Source organism: Crocuta crocuta, unplaced genomic scaffold (genome assembly GCF_008692635.1).
Source record: "Crocuta crocuta isolate KB4526 unplaced genomic scaffold, BGI_CrCroc_1.0 scaffold318, whole genome shotgun sequence".
NCBI lineage: Eukaryota > Metazoa > Chordata > Mammalia > Carnivora > Hyaenidae > Crocuta > Crocuta crocuta.
Window position 1 is genome coordinate 1,415,067 of NW_027531425.1, and position 18,061 is coordinate 1,433,127.

Consider the following 18,061-nt stretch of genomic DNA (forward strand, 5'->3'; position numbering starts at 1 on the left):
TGGGGGAGAATTCACCTATTCTTTCCTTATCCAGGGACATTTTTTCAACAGGAAAAGAAAATGGAGACACTGGGTCTGGAGGGGAAGATGCACAAAGCAAAAAATAAAGACAACGCAAAGGGCCATCACCAACAGAAACTGGTGAGTGTGTATGCCAAGGTCAAGGCTGGGCAGTGGGGGGTGGAAGGCTCAAGGTGGCTGTGAGGCCGAGCAAAGGACTGGGGCCCTTCCAGCTGAGCTTAGCCAGGACTCTAGCTCTCCCACATGGCAGCAGCTCAGAGGTGCGNGAGGGGGCTTGTGGTTGGCAGACCCCCGTGTTGTACCCTTGTCCCTGAAGGTGGTGGCGGCTGTGTGGCAGGGCTGCTGTGGCTTTCATCTCCCCCTCTCCCCTCCTCCCACTTGCAAAGTAGAGGCTGTGCTCTGGGCGGAGGCTCTGTTAGGCCAGAGAATAGATGGCGTTGACAGGCGACGTGGCCTCTGAGCTTTCATTGCCCTCCGTCTCCTCCTTGTCCTTTTTGACTGTGTACTGGCCAATGAAGGAGCCATCCTCATTGAACTGCCCCTCGCCACCCTCGCCATAGTCCACCAGGCTGTCGTCACTCTCCTGTTGCTTGATGGTGCCATCCAGGGACGTCTGGCTGCCCTGCAGCGGCTTGTTGTCCTCGTCACTGGCCAGAGAGAGAGACAGAGAATCAGGGCCCCGCCAGCCCAGTGCGCCTTAAACCCAGGCAGGGCGGAACGGGGCCGCTGGCCTCTTGCCAAGCATATGTGCTACCCAGCTCAGAGAAGGTGGGACCTCAGAGGCCATCAGTCAACCCCCCTGGCCCTCCGCTGCCTGGCTGGTTTACCGGAGGGAACCTGGGGCCTGGAGAGGACAAGCGTCCCCCATGCTGAGGCAGCAAGTTGGTGCAGAGCTGGGCTTGGAGGAGCCCACACTTTTTTTTCCCCGTGGATTATGATTTTAATTTTTTTACGGAGCCCATGCTTGTGGACTCCTGGTCTCTTCAGGAGGCTGCGCTNAGGGCCAGAAGGTTCAAAGCGCTGGGGCACCAGTCCACGTGCGTCACCGTGTGGTTTGGTGGTCTTGGGAAGGCCTTTCTTCTCGCTGGGCTTCAGTCTCTGTCAAGAGGCACTGAACTAGCTTTGACTCTCTGTGATCTGTGTGGCTCTGTCTAGAAAGGCCCTGCCCTTGACAGAGAGCACTGGGCCCGGGTTGTTGAGAAACAAGCCTCTCCCGTGCCTCTGCCCTCCTCGTCTTGGTGTGGTTTCTGTCCGCTATCTGGTTTACCAATGAGCAGGTGCTCTTGCCTGGGGGCAAGTGAAAGAGGGTGCAACGCAGGGAGGGGCACGCATGCGAGTGTGTGATGCCAGCAGCTTGAGACGAAGACCAGCAAGGCTCAGGGGATCCTACCCAGCCTCCCTGGAGGCCCCCGGGCCTGCCCTTCAGTCCGTCCTGTGCAGGGAGAGCTGTCAGGCTGGGGTTGGGTAAAGTGGCATCTACCTGCTGGGATGCCTGCTGTGTGCCCCCGAAGTGAGACACCCCCAGTGGCCAGTGTCCGCTCGAGCTCCACATCCCCTCTCTTGGCTGCAATACTCTCTGCCTTTTAAGCTCAGAGTGCTTAAGCCAGGTGCTGCTGGCTGCACTTCAGAGGGGAGACGGCCCCCACGCAGGAACAGCTGGGCCAGCAGTGGGAATCCGGGTCCCAGCAGGCGGGACCACAGCAGTGCCAGGAGGTATGGGCAGACACACAGCGTCCCCTCCCTGGCCTCCGGGGCCACGCTTAGCCCTTCCTGGATGTGTGTGGAAACAACCGGCTGAGTTGCCATTCGAGTCGGCAGTGCGCGGTGGCTTCTAGCAGCAGTGCTGGGCAGAGACAGCTGTCAGCGAGGGCCTGGAGCCAGAGCCTGAGCTGCGTTCATAGACGGAAAGCTATTAGCCCACTCCCTCTTGCGCCCCATTAGCTCTGCCTGTGTTCCCCGCGGGCGGCGCTCTGGGAGCGGCGGGCCGAGCGAGGCAGGTGGGTCTGCAGGGCTACACTGAGTCTCTGTGGGGAGTGGGGCTCACGTTTTGAAATGAGCAGCTTCTAATTAGCAGCTTCCGGCCTCCACTCACCGATCTTTTTCACATGTACTCCTTCCCAGGAGCATGGGGATTAGGTCTACGTGATTCTAGAGGATTCCAGGCGCCTAAGCCAAAGGCAGACGCTGGATGGGAAAGGCCCAGCGTGGGTGTGAGCAGAGGGAGGGGTCTTTAGTGTGTTGGGTTCTCGCGGAGAAAGAAGATCTCGGTCTGGAAAGAACAGACCTCTTCTAAGGGAAACTTGAAAGGAACCAGAATGACCAAGGGGCCCGAGTCTAGACACCTGTCAGCCATCTTCCCCGAGACCCTGGAGGCTCAGGTGGACACACAAGGGAGAGAGAAGCAGAGAGACTCAGGAGAGAGGTGCTTCGCTGCTGAGCCAACACTGAGGCGGGTATGTGTGTGTGGTGTGTGGGCCCGTGGATGCATCTGCGTGTGGATATCCAGCCTCAGTGTGGGTGCGGCAGGGGGTGGGTGGGCAGAAGGCAGGTGTTCTTGCCCCACAGCTTTGGTGTCTGGGGGAGGAGAGGCGCCTGAGGGAGTAGCTTCTCACAGCACAGGTTGCCTGGCCCTAAATTTAAAGAGGGCCTTACCCCTGCTCTGTGGCTGCAGTGAGGGTCTGGGGTGGGGGGGGAGTTCCATGTCCTCTAGAACTGATGGCCAGGGAATAGCCCTCTCCCCATGGGGAAGATGGGCCCCACCAGGGGTGCTAAAGACAGTCAGGGGAGGGGGCTCTTGTGTTTGCCCTTTTGAGAGGCTCTTGGAGGTGTCGGGACTGGACGGATGGACGTACGTAAGCGTCCAGATGGGCTCTGGCTGGGCAGGGGCCCTGCTGCCTGTTGAGCTGATTCGGGCTCCCAGGCTGCCGCTGAGCACAGTGGAGGAGGCCGAGGATAAGATAAGCAGCCGCTGGGGAAGGCGGGGTGATCTCACCCCAGAGAGTAAGAGGGTGGAGGCGGGAGGTACGGCTCTGATCCGAGCATTTCCTCCTGCCCGCGTTGGTCTGGGAGGGAGACTCCAGGATCCACCCAGCATCATTCCTTAATTCAACATACATTTGCCATCAAAACGGAGATTACAGCTTTGGTTCGCCTGATACGAAGGCCCGTCCAGACCTGAGGGCGATCGTGAGGTTACCCACCAGCAGCAGCTGGGAGTCGGGCCCCTGCCTTCTCCAGCCGTGCCACCAGCTCACTGGGAGGCAGATGTGGGTGGGCGTCCTGGGCAGGTCACTTCCCTGCCTGGGCCTCCGTCCTCTGATTCGGGACAGGCACTGACCAGAGGCCTCTTCAAGGCCTGTTCTGGGCTAGAGCCGAGAGAGATCATTCAAGTTCATAAGGAAAAGGTCTAGAACCTCCCCACCCGCCACATCTCACACAACCCCTCATCCCTCACAGAGTTGAGCCTTCAAGACAATACAGCCTCCTTGGGTCACTCTCTTCAGGGTCAGGGTCGGGTGTGGGCAGAGAGGAAGCCCGCAGCTCATTTCATAGCAAAGGGGTTCCCAGCCTTTGCTCTCACAGTAGAAAGGTGGAAACATACAAACAAGGAGCTCAATAAATGAGTTGTGCAGTTGAATGAATGAAAGGCTTTTCCTCAAATCCGTGGGAGTCTTGCCTTCAAGGAGGCAGCCTTGTCCAGCACAATCAGGACCAGCGGAGGCTGTCAGAGAGGCAGAGGTGACAGCCCGATGGATGAAGAGGGGGCAGGGAGGACAGCCTACCCTACGGGAGGGGGACCAGGAGTCAAACAGATCACGCACCTGTAGTCAAAGGAGCCATCCTCTTCCTTGGGGTCTTCAGGGCCAAGGGGAACATCCTTCTTTTCTCGCACTTGGTCAGTAAGAGAAGCAAAGACAGACACGATGATTATGCCTCTGCTCCTAAGGGCCCTGACTGTACATTCAAGACACCACCTCTGGGCTTGACGACACTCTCCCTCTCGACAAGGCACCATCAATGGCTCCCTTGCTTCCGTGGTTCAACCAGGAGTCAAGTTGATGGTGCCACTGCTTCCCCACGGCTGCGGTTCCTGCACATCTCCACTGGCAGCTGAAATGTCCTGCCACCTGGCTCCCCACCGGCTCTCCATGAGGTCGGCCGCAAAGACCCAATGGATGTGACCCTTTCTTTGCCACCTTTCTTGGTCTGCCCTCTATCATCATTATTTGTGCATGTTTCTTAAAAGCCCCTAGCAGAGTGCCCTGGGCAGAGAGGATGCTCCATATTCACGTTCAGCATGGAAAATGCTCTCACGTCCGTGACCTCACTTGTTTGTGGGATGCCCTGTCCCCACACCTCCTGTGTGATCTGTACACACCCCTCCAAGGCCCTGTCTCAATGTGCTGTGACATTCCTTATGTGCCCACAGCACTGTGTTGAGGGAGAGATCATCTTTCTTCTGGTGTCCTGAGCACCCAGCACAGAGCCTGACACACAATGGGTACTTATGCAAATGGCTCTTTATGTATCCTTCCTGAGGTACAGGGCAGAAGAATTGCTCCATTTTAGGAGAGGGAAACTGTGCCCTTGGGAGATGAAGAACATGTCATATATAAAGTCCGGAGCCCAAGGCTAATGGTTTGCTCAACTTTCTGGTGGACCAAAGCCTTACCCTGTAGCTGGAAGGAAGGTGGTAAAGCTGTGAGAAGAACTTTCTGGAATGGAACACTTTCTACATGGGCAAAAGAGGGCTCAGAGTTTATCTGAGGAGTGGGGGGTGGGGGTGAGCTCAGTTAGGCTGCTCTTCTCCCTAACTCTAGGGCATTCTCTCTTACAAAAGAAAAACAATCCGGACACATGACAAAGTGAAAGAAAACATCATTTGCCAATGAAGAATTAGAATTTCCTGCCCTCCCTCACCTATAGACATGTCCCTCACTTAAAGGAGATTCCTTAAGAATCTTGGGGTCTGAGGGTATATGGGCAAAGGAAAGAAATAAAAGAATCTTCTCCCTGAGTTGAGTTTTAGGGGGACCCTGGAGGAGGACTTGTTTAGAGGCCGGGAGAGGCAGGCATTTGGGGAGCATAGCTGTGCTTTGGGGGGCAGAGAGTAATTTCATCCTGCAGCCCAGCAGGATTTTCACTCTCTGGGCCATCCATTATCCTGTCTCCTGTCACCCTACCCACCCCGTCACAGACAGATGGCTTTCTTGCCCCTGTTTGAAAAACAATCAATATTTCCAGAAGCAAGAATGCCAGAGGTCCTTGTCCTTGACCTTGGTTTGTCTGGGTGGGTGGTTCTTGAGGCCTCCAGAAAAGAAACGGCTCTTTAGGACTCTAGGGAAGCCGGAAGCTCCATCAGGACTGAGGGGATCTGTATCAATGCAAGGCACCCCTCAGCCTCTGCCTGCCCTTCATGCAGGAGCCCCCGAGCCCCTGATGGGGTATCTGTCATTACAGCCCAGTCACCGTGAGCCTCTCTCATGGGAGTGCTTCCCTCCAGACCTTCCCCGCTCCGTTCTCTCTCTCACAGAGAAAATACCTTTCTTCCTTTCTTGGGACACAGGATCCTAATGAGATTTAGGCTGAAGAAAGTCAATTTACTAAGCAGATAGATGGTGAGTCAAAGGGAGGGAAGCTCATTCTTATTAGGAGCCAGGGCTCCTTCCGGCCCCTCTCTGGAGCTGCCTGGACTGCGCCGTCCGCCCACCTCGGGCGAGCTTAATTACCCCAAGTGCTCTCTGGCACTTCTCAGATGCACAGACCAGGCAGAAGGACTGTACGTCCGAGCTTGGCAAGGGTTGGGCTCACGGGGAGAACAGAGTGCCCCGTGTCTGGGAGGGGACCCGGTGGTTCTCAGGAATGCTTGCCGGCCCCAGCCCCCTAAGCCCACTCCTCTGATGTGTCCTACCTGGGTACTTGCCGCCTCGACTCCTCTTGATGAAACAGACAATGAGCAGGATCAGCACCAGCAGGGCGATGGCGCACATGAGCCCGATGAACCAGCCCTGGGTGGCGATGTCTGCCTGGTTGTTGGTGTAAGCTGGTGGGGGAGGGCCGGAAGCAAACACATGAATGATTTCCCACGGGAGGAGGGGAGGAGGGAGAGGTGAGGGAAGAACGGCTATTTCACGTCGATGTTCCTCCTGGAGCCTCATGCTACCACCTAGCAGCCCTCTGGCCCAAACTACCCCGCAACAGGGACAAAGAGAAAATAATTAAAGAGCCAAGGTCAAAAGGTCAGAAAAGAGGCACAGGAAAGGGGTACAGGGAGCAGAAAAAGCAGCAGAAGGCTAAACAGGTCCTTTAGGAAGGGGAAGGTTCCTAAGGACGGGGCATGGCATTCTTGCAAACCAGACGGCTGGTCAGAGCCCGGTGGGGACTGAAGGAAGGCCAGGGATGGGCCCCAGAGGTACAACTCCCCACGAATGAGCCTTCGATGAGGGACTCTGCTACCCATCAGGGAACGGCAGTGGTGGTTGGGGGATGGTTAACACCGCAAAAACCTGTTAGAAGAACACCTTCGCGGGCCTGCACAGGCACAGAAGAGCAACGTTTCCCGCCAACATGGCCCCAAAGCCACCCGCGCTTCTGGGCAGTGGGTCTGGGCAGCGAGTAGTTCCAGGATGTACTGTGCTTTCTCACGCTCCCCCAACTGAATCGGGCGCTCCCTGACAGCAGAGACAATCCCTGTGCGGGTACCCCGGATGGGCTGGCAGCAAGGCTGGGGCTGGGGCCATGCCTTCAGTGTACCTCAGGCCACTTCCAGACCAACGCATGGAGACCCCCCTGCCTCACCCAATGACCGTGAGTCCCTCTCCTTCCCTGCCTGGAGCTCGTGAAGACAGGTCCCCATGTGGGCTGACCCCTTCACAATCCAAGGGATGCACGGGTGGGCCAAGAGACAGCAGCTCAGGTGTCATCTGATGGTATCCTGGATGACACAATGGTTGGCATTAGGGTTTGGGAAAGGGTGTGGAGAGGGCGGGACCCACTCACCCTACTCCTTTCTGTGGATTAGAACAACAGCAGCTCCCAGATTGCCATGGAAACAAAGACTTGGGAGGAGAGGCAGGATCCAAGTGACCGAGCTGATCCCAAAGTAGCCCTGGGGCCAGCCGGGTGACCTGAGGGGCATCTCGCAGAGCCAGTTGACAGCAGGGTCCCAGAGAGCCCACAGAGCCTGGGCCAAGGCACAGGACCTCCTCCCGGCGAGGAGCAAGAGGAGCAGAGGGGTGACCAGGAGCCCTTGTGCTCCAGGGTCCCCATCACATGCTTTTTTTGTGGGTCAGGGGTCTGGGTGCGACCCTACCCTTTGCTCTTCTTGGGCAGAGAAACTGTCCTTGTAGCCTTCTCCATGCCTGGGCGAGGGAATGCACCAAGAAGAGTCTGGACGAATGCAGAAGACTGGCAAGCAAGTGCTTTCATGCTGTCTGTGTCCTGGCTGCCCTGGGTGTGTTGTAGGGGGACGGCCCATCCCTCCCACCCCTACCCCTTCAGGCTGTTCCCTGTACGGCGTCAGAGAGATCCTCCCCAAACCCCACTAGGAGCAAATCACATCCTCGCGTCAACCCTTCAATGCTTTCCATTGTTACTGGGTAAAAACCTACATTCCTGCCCTGTCCTGGCAGGGCCCCCCACCCCCATGCTGGCCCCAGGCACTTCTCCAGTCCTGTCTTCCACCCTCTCCCCTCGCCCTCTGGACTCTAGCCACGCTGGCCACTCATGTCCCTCCCTCAGAGCCTTTGCATCTGTTGCTCTTTCTTCAGATGGATGCCTCAGCGAACATCACCTCCTCTTAGAAAGGCCTTCCCAGACCTTTCCAGCTAAAGCCAAAGCCCCTCCCCCAGCCAGCCACTCTGATCTCTCTCTCATTGCACCTGTTCCCACCTGATGTGGTGCCACTATCACAGCGCACACTCAGAAGCGCTCCTGTGGGCTAGTCACTGCTCTGAGTACTTCACCCATCATTTAATTCGATCCTCACAATCCCATCAGGTAAGCTTTATTGTCCCTATTTCACTGATGAGAAAACCGAGGCACGGAGATTTTATGTGATTTGCTCAAGTTCAAAGAGCTAGTAAGCTATGTGTACTTTGACTAGACCTTTGCTGCTGCCTGGCAATCCCTCCACTCCCCTCTCATTGTCCTCCCACACTGCTCCTCCCTCTTCTCACTGCTCCATGCTACCCTCTCCCCTTCCACTTCACCCCTTCCACTCGGGTGACCACCGAAACCTCACAGCCCCCACAGCTGTCCCTTCCTCCGTGGTAGTGGTAGCCCCTCTCCCTTCCTGGGTGGCTCAGTCCCAGAAGGATGTTGAACCCTCCAGCGTCTTCCTCTTTGCTGCCTCCTCCTTCTGCTATTAAATACATCACGGCTTCCAGCATCTTAAAAGAAAAACTCTACAGGAACCCACTAGTCTTTTCAGCTCGAGCGCAGGCACTGTCCTTCACAGGTGAACTCCTTCATCTTCCAAGGCCTCCAGTTCCCATCAACATCTTTCTACGATCCCGACGGGCAAATCTCAAGCCCCTCTCTACTCAGTGTTTCAACTACTATCACAGAGGGGGTCTTTCCCAAACCTGCCTCTATATCCTTGGCTCCTCCCTTCACCTGTCCTCCGGTCCTGACTTTCCAACTGGCAATCCCTTTATTCATGTCACATCGTCCCTTCAGCCAGTTCTTCAGCTGCAAGCCCAGCGCTCCCAGCTAACATCCTCCCAACATCTCCAGTGGTCTGCTTGATACATCGTGTATTATGCTCCCAGTCATGCCTGGCCTTCCAGGCACTCGGCTCTTCCCCTCCCTGAATCTCCGGCCGCCCCCTCCATACTCCCCTACTCCTGTGTGCTTCTCGCTCTCCACCTTTCCACATTCCACCTACCTTCCCGAATCTCCCACTCCAGCTTACACCAATCTCAGAATTCACCCGTTTACTTCATGAAACATAACATTCAATTGCTCTCTTTCCCGGGTCCTGATTTCCAATTGTACAATTAAAGGCTTGAGGATAAGGGAGTCTTTGAGCCCCCTAGGGCTTAGCACGATGCTGGTCCCATAACAAGTAGGCAGTGACTACATAGGAACGGTCAGTTTAATCCATATGGTTAGCCTGGGATACCGAGTTCAGGTCACAGGGATATTGGATTGACCATGGGCCACACCCCGAGTTTGGATGGTGGTTCCCATCTTTTGCAGAGCATTTGGTTTGTAGGTCTGCAGTGACTGTTTGCTCCCCTTCTATGTTCGTGATGCCTGTTCTGATACATCCCGACAAGCCACCTCCACAAGACTCTCTTTCTCTTGGGAGAGAAAGTCCCAGTTCCAAGGGAAGTGGCCACATGGGCAATTAGGAAAGCAAATAAATGTGACTTTCCATTTCTGATAGGACCCAACAGCATGTGTAGTTCAAATGTTACCTTCAGTCCTTACCGAAAAGCTTAAAGAATTTCTTGCGAGGCTTGGACACAGAAGCCTGCACAAATCCAAGTGGGTTTTGTAACTATGTCTAGTGCTGGATGTTAATTAAATTTATTGTGGCAGTCATTTTGCAATATATACACATATCTAATCATTATAGTGCACGCTTGAAAGGAATACGATGTTGTATGTCAATGATATCTCAGAAAGAACCCAAACCCAAACCCAAAGCAAGTGGGATCTGAGGTAAGGTGGGTTCAACTGGATCTCATCAAAGTGATTTAGTTTCTCAAGTACCAAGAGCAATTTATGGACCAGATGATCTCACTGACAACATGACCTGACAGAGTGGACTCTGAGAGGCAGAAGGCACAGTAGGGAGACGTCAGGCTATTACATTTGGCTGCTGACACCATTCTTAATCGATCTGTTCAAAGAGTTTCAAGATTCCTCATGGACACAGTAATGGTAACATTCAAAGACCAGGGTGCACTTACACTTACCACCTTGCGCTGGAACGGGGAGCCATAACAGCACCTGCTCATCCGGCCCACAAGGTCTGGCAAACTCAGGTCCAAATGCCTCTTATTCTAGACCAGAAGCCATATTTTGTGTGCCTTCCACACCACACCCTACAACACCGCTCAGAAACGGGGCCATTCATCTGCAAGGCAGGCAGTGCTCATGCCTCAAAGGCCAGTCACTACAAGTCCGTGGAAGAATTACATTTCAGAAATTGGGGGAGATGAGCAAATAGACCAAAAGGGGCGGACTTCCTTCAAATGCATTTAGGCTCAGCTGTCATTACTTAAGCACCATCCGACGCCTTTATATCACCACCATGCCCCATCCCGGGTTTCTTCCAAACACAGCAGAAAGAGGCTGACCACAGTGCGGTCCCCTAATGTCCCTCCTCCTGTTTCCCTGAGGTCTGAGGCAGTCTGCTGTCTGTCCTGCCAGCCCACTGTCAGTATCTGCCTGCTGCCGCCTCACCCCCTCCTGCCCACCCCAGGACAGAAGAGCTCATGAGCCCCTTGGAGTCCAGGGTTATGTGTTTGTGGACCCTTGGGTCTCTTTGACTTCAAGGAGGTGATTAACTTTCCATGTGGGATCTTTCCGGTGAGGGTCAGAAAGCCAGTTAGTATTCCTAGTGGTTTTCTTCTATTTCGCCCCCGAACCACTGCTCGTGTTTGGGTCTGTGGACTAAAGTGATGGCCTGCGGTCACCTAAATGACCAGTGGTCAGACCCAGAGATGCTCATAAACTCTTGCTTTGATGAGACCCTGGGAATTATGTGAACTTGGCTCTGGAGTCTACCCGCAGGATACACAGTGTGCATTTTTGAAGAATCCGGACACACATAGGAACACACAAACTTAAGAAAGTGAACATATTTCCTTTCCCTGTGTGGTTTGCACATAGTAATTTCTAGCCAGCCAGTGAGGTAAGTGAGCAATATGTACTCAGAGCTTGGGTCACAAAAACGCCCACCCCGGCTTGCACCGAGAGGAGACTGGGAAAATTCACTCACTCTGAAAGCAATCTATCAGGATCAGTCTCTCCAGACCAACCGCAGGAAAAGAGAGAAGAATATTGAGTCAATGTTCAGAAGTGTATTATCCATCATCTTTTTTTTCCCTCCCTGTACTGCATGTTTGATACCTAGAGGCAGACTGGGACATCCTTGAGGGTAGGGACTGGTCCTTTTCTCTCTGGCTCTTTTTCTTCAGCCCTCACTCACAGCCCCAGAACTTAGCCCTGGGAGAAGTCATACTCTGCAAGCAGTCTGTGCTGCCCTTTGTAGCCTTCCCCAGGAGGAGACTCCAGCCTCGAATCTTATCTGTGCTTCCTGCCTCTGTGCTGGACTCAAGTTGATAACAAAGCAAAATTAAATGCATGCACCAATGAGCAACAGCTTGGGACCCCAACTGGGTCAGGCAGAGCCCAGCCACCTGCTCTACTCGGTCAACTGTCCAGTTCCCTTGCCTGGCTCCCAAGCTGTCCTGGCCACTCACTCAGACATCCTGCCTTAGTTGGCTGGGCTGGCCTCAAGCAGGCAGCTGGACTCAGACTCCCTGAGTCTTGACGGCATGAATGTGGGCAGGATAGGGGGAGGCATGGGGGGGAGGATGAAACGTCCAGACCAGGAGGGACCAGGCTAGAAGGGGTGGAGTGAGACATATATACATCAGTGTCTGTCAAGATGCAGGCTAGCAGAATCAGCCTGGCCAGGAAGAGTAATCAATATCTGAGTCAACATTCATGAAGTCATACGAATCATTGTGTGTTTTCTTTCCCTCTATGCTCATATCACCTAACCGGCACCTGATTAGGACATCCTGGGGGCAGGCACGGGTCCCTTTCTCTCTTTGGCTCTTTCCCCCACCCTCACCCTTCGGCTCAGGACTTAGCATCACCACCTGCCCGGCTGACTGTGAAGATACACACAAACAGATGAGCAGGTGGCCTCAAGTCTCTAAACTGCCTGCCCGGCCTGACCTTTCACCATTTATTAAGCCCCTACTGGCCTGTTCATCTGGCACACGGAGGTCGCTTTTCTAGCTACAGCCAAAGCCCCTTTCGAGCCAGAACCATTGTCCTCCTGGAGACCTTCTTCCTCTTTCCTAGCACCACAGAAGACCAATTACTTTTAAGCCATGACAAACTTGGGACAAAAATTAAGCCAAAAATAAAGTCCCAAACAATGCGTGTCACACGCTTTGGAATCTTTTTTTTTTTTTTTTTAACACATGACAGTGGCAAGGCTGTGACATACATGCTGATCCTGGGAAGATTTCCTGGTCAAGACCCTTGGTGGCCCTATCCCTTAATTCCACATGCAGGAAGCAAGGTCCTGTGTGCAAGGGGCAGGCTGCTGTGCACTCCAGCAGCCTCCAGACCCACATGTGGGGTCCACATTCGCACATACGTCAAGCCCTCTTGTCTTTGGCATGGCCAAGGGGCCAGGCGGCCTCCTCCGCCCTCATCCTAACATCCTATTTCCTTCTGACTCCCCACGCATGGCCACAGGGCCAGACGGGTGCTTTCCTTTCCACTGAGCATGCACTCTGGCTTCTCTGGCAACTGTGAACTGTCAGTGACTTTCTGGCAACTGTGGACTGACATCTAAGAAGAGCCGGGACACGCCATGCAAGGTGGGGAATGGGTGGGATGAGTCTTCTTTCCAAGGAGAAGAGACAAGCAGGAAGCTGAGAATGGAATGAAATGCCCCATGCTTGTAGGGGATGGCCAGGCCAGGTCCCCTCTCACCTGTACTGGTCATAAAGGTGATGACGGTACTGCTGATGCCCTCGTTGTCCCGGGAATAAACGCGCAACGTGTATGTCATCCCGGGATAGAGGTCTGTCAGCTGTATAGGCTGGGCCTGAGCCTTAACAGGGACAGTTTTTTTCGTATGGTTGCCTGGGGAACAGAAACCTCAGTCAGCCTAGGGCCAGGCAGGAGGAGCTGGGGAGGCAGTGCTTAGGTTCCTGGTCACCTGTCAAAGGCAGAAGCATGGGGGAAGGGGCCGGGCCATCGCGCAGACTAGGAGATCACCAGGCAGCTCCACCAGCCCTTCCACGCGAGGCTGACTCTCCTACACAGCAGCCCTTCAGCCAAGGGCGCTATTCCTTCTCGAGTTTTCTTCCCTCACTACAACCTTAGCACTAAACATGATGACCTACTTCCTGAAACCGGCAGAACATGTCAGTCAATGCTCTGTTACCCTGGAGGTGACAAACTTCCTGCCTAGGAGCTTTCTGGTGAGGCTGAGAGCCAGGTAGCATCTCTTATGGTAAATGGAGGGGAGGCAGGACTCTACTTCTTGGCTCTCACTCCTAGCTTCCCCTCTCATTTCTTGCTGTGTGCAGAATTCGCACCTCAGGAGAAGGGTGGAGGGTGAATGGTGGTTGTAGGAAGCTGAAATAGTAAGGACCCAGCTGGGGATGAGAGTCGGTGGGTGTGAACCCTTCCGACCACAGAGAACTAAAGGCTGGCTTTGCTCTCTCCTTAGAGATCTTCCGGCCGGGTTAGCTGGGTTAACTGCTAAGGACAACAACATGGTGGGGCTGAGTCCTCAGCAACAGGGGCCGTCTCTCAGAGAAGGCAGATATCTTGAACACACACCACAACATAATGGATATGACCCTTGGTCCCAAGATCCAATAAAGAGTGAACAGCTCAGCTCAAGCCACCAGCTGTCTGCGATGAGTGACTCTGGTCTGTGCCTTGGACTGTAGGCCACTGGCATCCCTCTGTGAGCAAAACACAGTTGTACCCAGAGTCTGAACTGGCCTAGCCTGTCTGGTGGAGACACCAGAAACATGGATTCTGAGTTCAGGAAATGCACACAGAGTGAGATTTGGCTCTTGTGGGGACTATTCATAACCCTCATCCTGGGCAGGAAATGGATGAAGGTCCCCATTACCAAGGTCCTCCCCAGCACATGCAACCCTAGACCTCCACTAATGGCTTCGGAAGCCCTCATCCTTCTCCTTTGACTGTTCTTCCCACCCCACTGCCGCCTGAGCGCGTATCGATTTCATTAAGTCATAATTAAGCCGGGCTAACAGGCCCCTCCGAGCCTGGGGGAGTTCACAGGATCTCTTTAATGGCATCTACGCTACCCGCCGCAGCTGCCACCACCCCCCCTCGCTCAGCAATGCTTACTGTCGATGTACTCAACCACAAAGTCAGTTCCGGGCCCGAAATTGTGCTTCCAGGTGATGTTGGCCCATTTACTGTTGGGGAGCACCGTGACGTTCCATATGGACTGGCTGTCGGGGGCTGGTGGGCAGGTTAGAAGAGGGGTTAGTGATGAGGAGGCAGGCAGTGCTGGAGACACACACGTGCACACACACATGCACACACACATACACACACGTGCGCGGCTCGGAAAGGGAAGACTCAGAAGTGGCTGTGCACGGGGCCCAACAGCGCTCCAAGCTGCAGCCGTGGTGGCCAGGCCAGAGGTCGCCATCCAGGTACGAGCGGGCACGGACAGGAGGACTTGGACATGAGGGAGAGCTGGAAACTGTGCGTCCGCACAGGTGGGGGCAGGAATGAAAGAATGGGTCTCGATCCATGCCATTGGAGGCTCAAACCTGAGCTCTTTCCCTTTTTAGATCCTTTGTCATGGATTGGAAGGGTGCAGTAAAACCCAGAAGCTGAGAAAAGCTCTCTTGGCCATCATCCAGACAGAGGGGCAGAGATGTGCCAGCCTCTTTCCCTCCAACCCCAGACATTCTACAGGAAGGAGAGCAGGATCTTTGAAGCCCCTCGAGAGTCGTGATGTGTAGGAGGTCAGGACCCAACGAGGGAAAGCCTTACAGGGCTCCTGAAACTGGAGAACGGTAACCCAGACAGGTGATTCTAGAGTCCCTGCAGCCATTCTCGGTCAGCAAGATCCTGGATTACGTGGAACATGGCCTCGGATTGTCTAAGGGGACCTGGGGTCAACTACCCCAGGGTCCCAAGTAGAGACAGTAATGAATCCCTCCTCTCCCTCTCACGGACTGGGTAGGAACCAGAGAAGAGAACTCCTTTTTTTCACCCAATTCTCAGAGGTCCAGACACCGGAAGAATCCAATTCTTTTGACTCCTTAGCACTAAATTGTCTTTCAGGCTTGATCTCCATGCAATACAGAAGACATTAATTATCTAGTTCCTATGAGCTGGGAGCCACTTTATCAAAGCCACCGCACTGTCTGAAACCATAGCCTGTGGACAGGCGAGTGGCACTAATCTTCAAACGTAATAATTTTTCAAGAGTCCCAGCAGTCTGATTACCCCATTTCCCAGCAAAGATTTAATAGTGGAGCACTAGCATGAAACCTTGTATTTCAAAGACTTTACAAGTGTGGCTCCTGTATATTTTATTAGCATGCAAGGGGGCACTGTCACTAACTCACTTGTCAAAAATAAATGAATAGAGTACATTGGCGATGCATTTATTCATTATCTATTTGACATGTAACTGAATCTGCAGGGCTGGGGAAGTGATAAAAGATCTCCTGGTCTTCACTTCAGAGGGGTGCTTTCTCTACTACAGCCTTGTCAGTTGCGGGCTGCCCCCGGTGAATGAGTTATGTTAGGTGAGGGGCCAAGAAAGAGATTCCAGTAATGGCACCACAGGGCAATCTCCATGGGAGGGCAGAAGACAGGCTTCTTTACTTATCTGCCAGGTGTTTCCATTGTACTGGCAGCTTTAAGCCACCCCACATCCCAGCTCCTTGGGATCTCATGGCTCTTGCTAGTGGGAGTGAATTATGAGAACTCATGATTTGGGAACTTGAGTTTCTTCCTCCTCAGCTCTGGGGCCTGGAAATAGCCAGAGAATTTGGGTTTAAACAGTTTGGCCACCAATAAAATACAGACCCAAATCTGACTGTCTTAAAGGTAGTGGAGACTGGGGCACTACTGAAGTGGGATGACATGGAGGTGGGAGCTTGGGGGAAGGCAGTGCCACCGCTAAAGAACTGAAAAGTTCAAAGAAAAAGACCAGAAGGAGAGCTATCAATTACTATAAAACACAAAAAGCGTGAGAGGAAGCATGGATTGTTCTGCTGGCTCCTGGAAAGGGGGAATTGGGGGGTGTCCCTTGAAATCTGAAAGAGACAAGTTAAGGACAAATAAAAAGTCCCATTTCAACCTAAAAAAAAAAGTAAATTTAGGAAACATTTGGTCCTAAGCTATAAGACATGAAAAAGATGAAAGATCGTTAAAAAAATCGTGGATAGCAGAGCCACTCTGCTGCATCGAGGGAAGTGAGGATGCTTGAGGGGTGTCCCCAGGCTCTAAAGGTAAATTCAGGGGCACAGGCAGGTCCCCTGCAGCGTCTCAGGCAGTTGGAAGTCCACGGGGCTAGTCCCATGTGGCAGAAAGGCCAATGTTTCCAAAGGACAAGTAACTCTGCTGGGAAGCAAGATCCAGTCCCCTTCATTCTCTGTGCACCTGTTCTGTGACCTCAAAGCATTCACGGGGACACAGAGCCTTAGTACAACACAAAGATGCCTCACTGTGCACCAAAGAACACCCAGCACCAAACTACCAGTGGCAGCTTCTAGTAGCCTGCCAGACTTCTCAGCCAATGTCTTCCTAAAGTCTATATTGCTTAAATTCTAGATATTGTATCTTTAAAGCAAGTCAGTGTTTTCAAGGCCTGAGGAACACCATGTCACCTACGTGTCACTTGTCTCCCCTTAGGGCTCACGGAACTCCACGTAATTGAATTAAAGGCAATACTCACACGTGCATTAAGCCTCCATCCTCATTCAGGTGCTGAGCAGGGAGGCCTCAGAAGGTAAAGGGACTTGCTCAGGACCCAGAGGGGTCTACAGTCCTACAGCTGTCGGTGGAGGGTTCTGGGTGCCCCCTGTCTCCCCTGCCAGCTGCAGCACACTGATTTTACAGCTGGCCTGTGGGCTCTGTAAGCTAGAGGCCCTCCCTTGGATTGTAAGGAAAGACTGTTTGATGCTTGGTTCTTGAAGTATGGCTAAATTCCCGAGGAGGTCTCCTCATGCTGGAAGAACAGAGCCTTCTTTCTGGCCTGGTGCATAGGGAAGAACAGCACATATTCTGGGCTCAGCAGGCCAGCCCTGGAATCAATTCTTACCAAGAGCCCCTTGCACTTGATCTTAGCCAAAAGGCTGAGAGGTGATGCAGGGGCGCTCGAAAGGCTGTGATTCTCCCTCCAAGTGGGCATCTGGGGGCATTATGGGGCTCCCTAGCAATGCTCTTTCCTGGAAACTCTTCTTTAAAAACAAAATTTTTAAAAAAGGCTCTAAGTGTGCTTTGTCGGAAGAGGATGCAGGGAAGAGCCGGTTCTGGGAACAGAGCTGCGCGGCAGGGCGGGCCACTCCCTACTCCTTAGCCCTCTGTGTAGCAGCGCTGGACGTGACAAGGCCGCGGCGGGGAGCCCTCTCGGGCCAACTCTCCAGTGTCAGGCTCCTGTCTTCTCTCCCTTCCAGAGTGCTCAGCCCTAAGCTGCTGCTCAGCATGGAGGTGGAGGCAGCCTTCCCACCCGGGACCCAGGGGTCCTGCCTGAAGAGTATGGCCAGCTGTTAACACGGATCTGAGGCTTGAACGTGGGGCGGGGGTGGAGCGGTGGCGAGCCACCCAAGGATGGGCGGAGGTGCTCTGTGCCCCTGGGCTACCAGGCTGAGACTCCTCCTCACGTGTGCCTTCAAAGTAGAAACAGAGGGCGGTGCTGGCCAATGGCATCCCAGACCCGCCCTGCCACGCGGGGAGCCTCCGGCGGAGGGATGGGCGCGCAGGGACAGTGTGCAGTACCGGATTCGGGGATCTTAGTCCCGGAGGTGGTGGTGGGAGGCCTCTCCGTGGTGGTGGCGGCAGTGGTTGTAGTTGTGGCGACGGTGGTGGTGGCGATGGTGGTAGGTGCGACACTTGGGATGGTGGGGACTGTTGTGGCTTCGGTGGTGGCAGCGGTGGCAGTAGCGTCAGTACTGCTCACAGCGCCCGTCGCACCCACCGGAGTCGGGGGCAACGTGGGAGGAGCTGAGAGGGAAATGTAAAACAGCCGGGTCTGGTTGGTTCCGGCGCCCCCAGGCCTGGACTCGGGGCCCGCCCCCCCCCCCCCCCCCCCGCACAGCGCGGC

General features: G+C 54.1%; 1 protein-coding gene across 8 annotated transcripts in view; it reads right to left on the bottom strand.

Annotated features, from left to right (window-relative positions):
* Window positions 1-295: 295 nt before the first annotated feature.
* NFASC (neurofascin) overlaps window positions 296-18,061 on the bottom strand; it is a 72,234-nt gene continuing 54,468 nt past the window's right edge. For 5 of the 8 annotated variants that reach the window (XM_077771959.1, XM_077771961.1, XM_077771958.1 and 2 more), the window contains 3 exons: window positions 5,933-6,064; window positions 3,843-3,912; window positions 296-668 (listed from right to left, as the gene is read on the bottom strand). In XM_077771959.1, the coding sequence (XP_077628085.1) occupies window positions 437-668; window positions 3,843-3,912; window positions 5,933-6,064 (434 nt within the window). In that variant the 3' untranslated portion in view covers window positions 296-436. Of the gene's footprint in view, window positions 669-3,842; window positions 3,913-5,932; window positions 6,065-12,714; window positions 12,868-14,115; window positions 14,233-17,736; window positions 17,962-18,061 lie in introns of all 8 variants that reach the window. The other 3 variants (XM_077771954.1, XM_077771960.1, XM_077771955.1) reach the window with 1 other exon arrangement.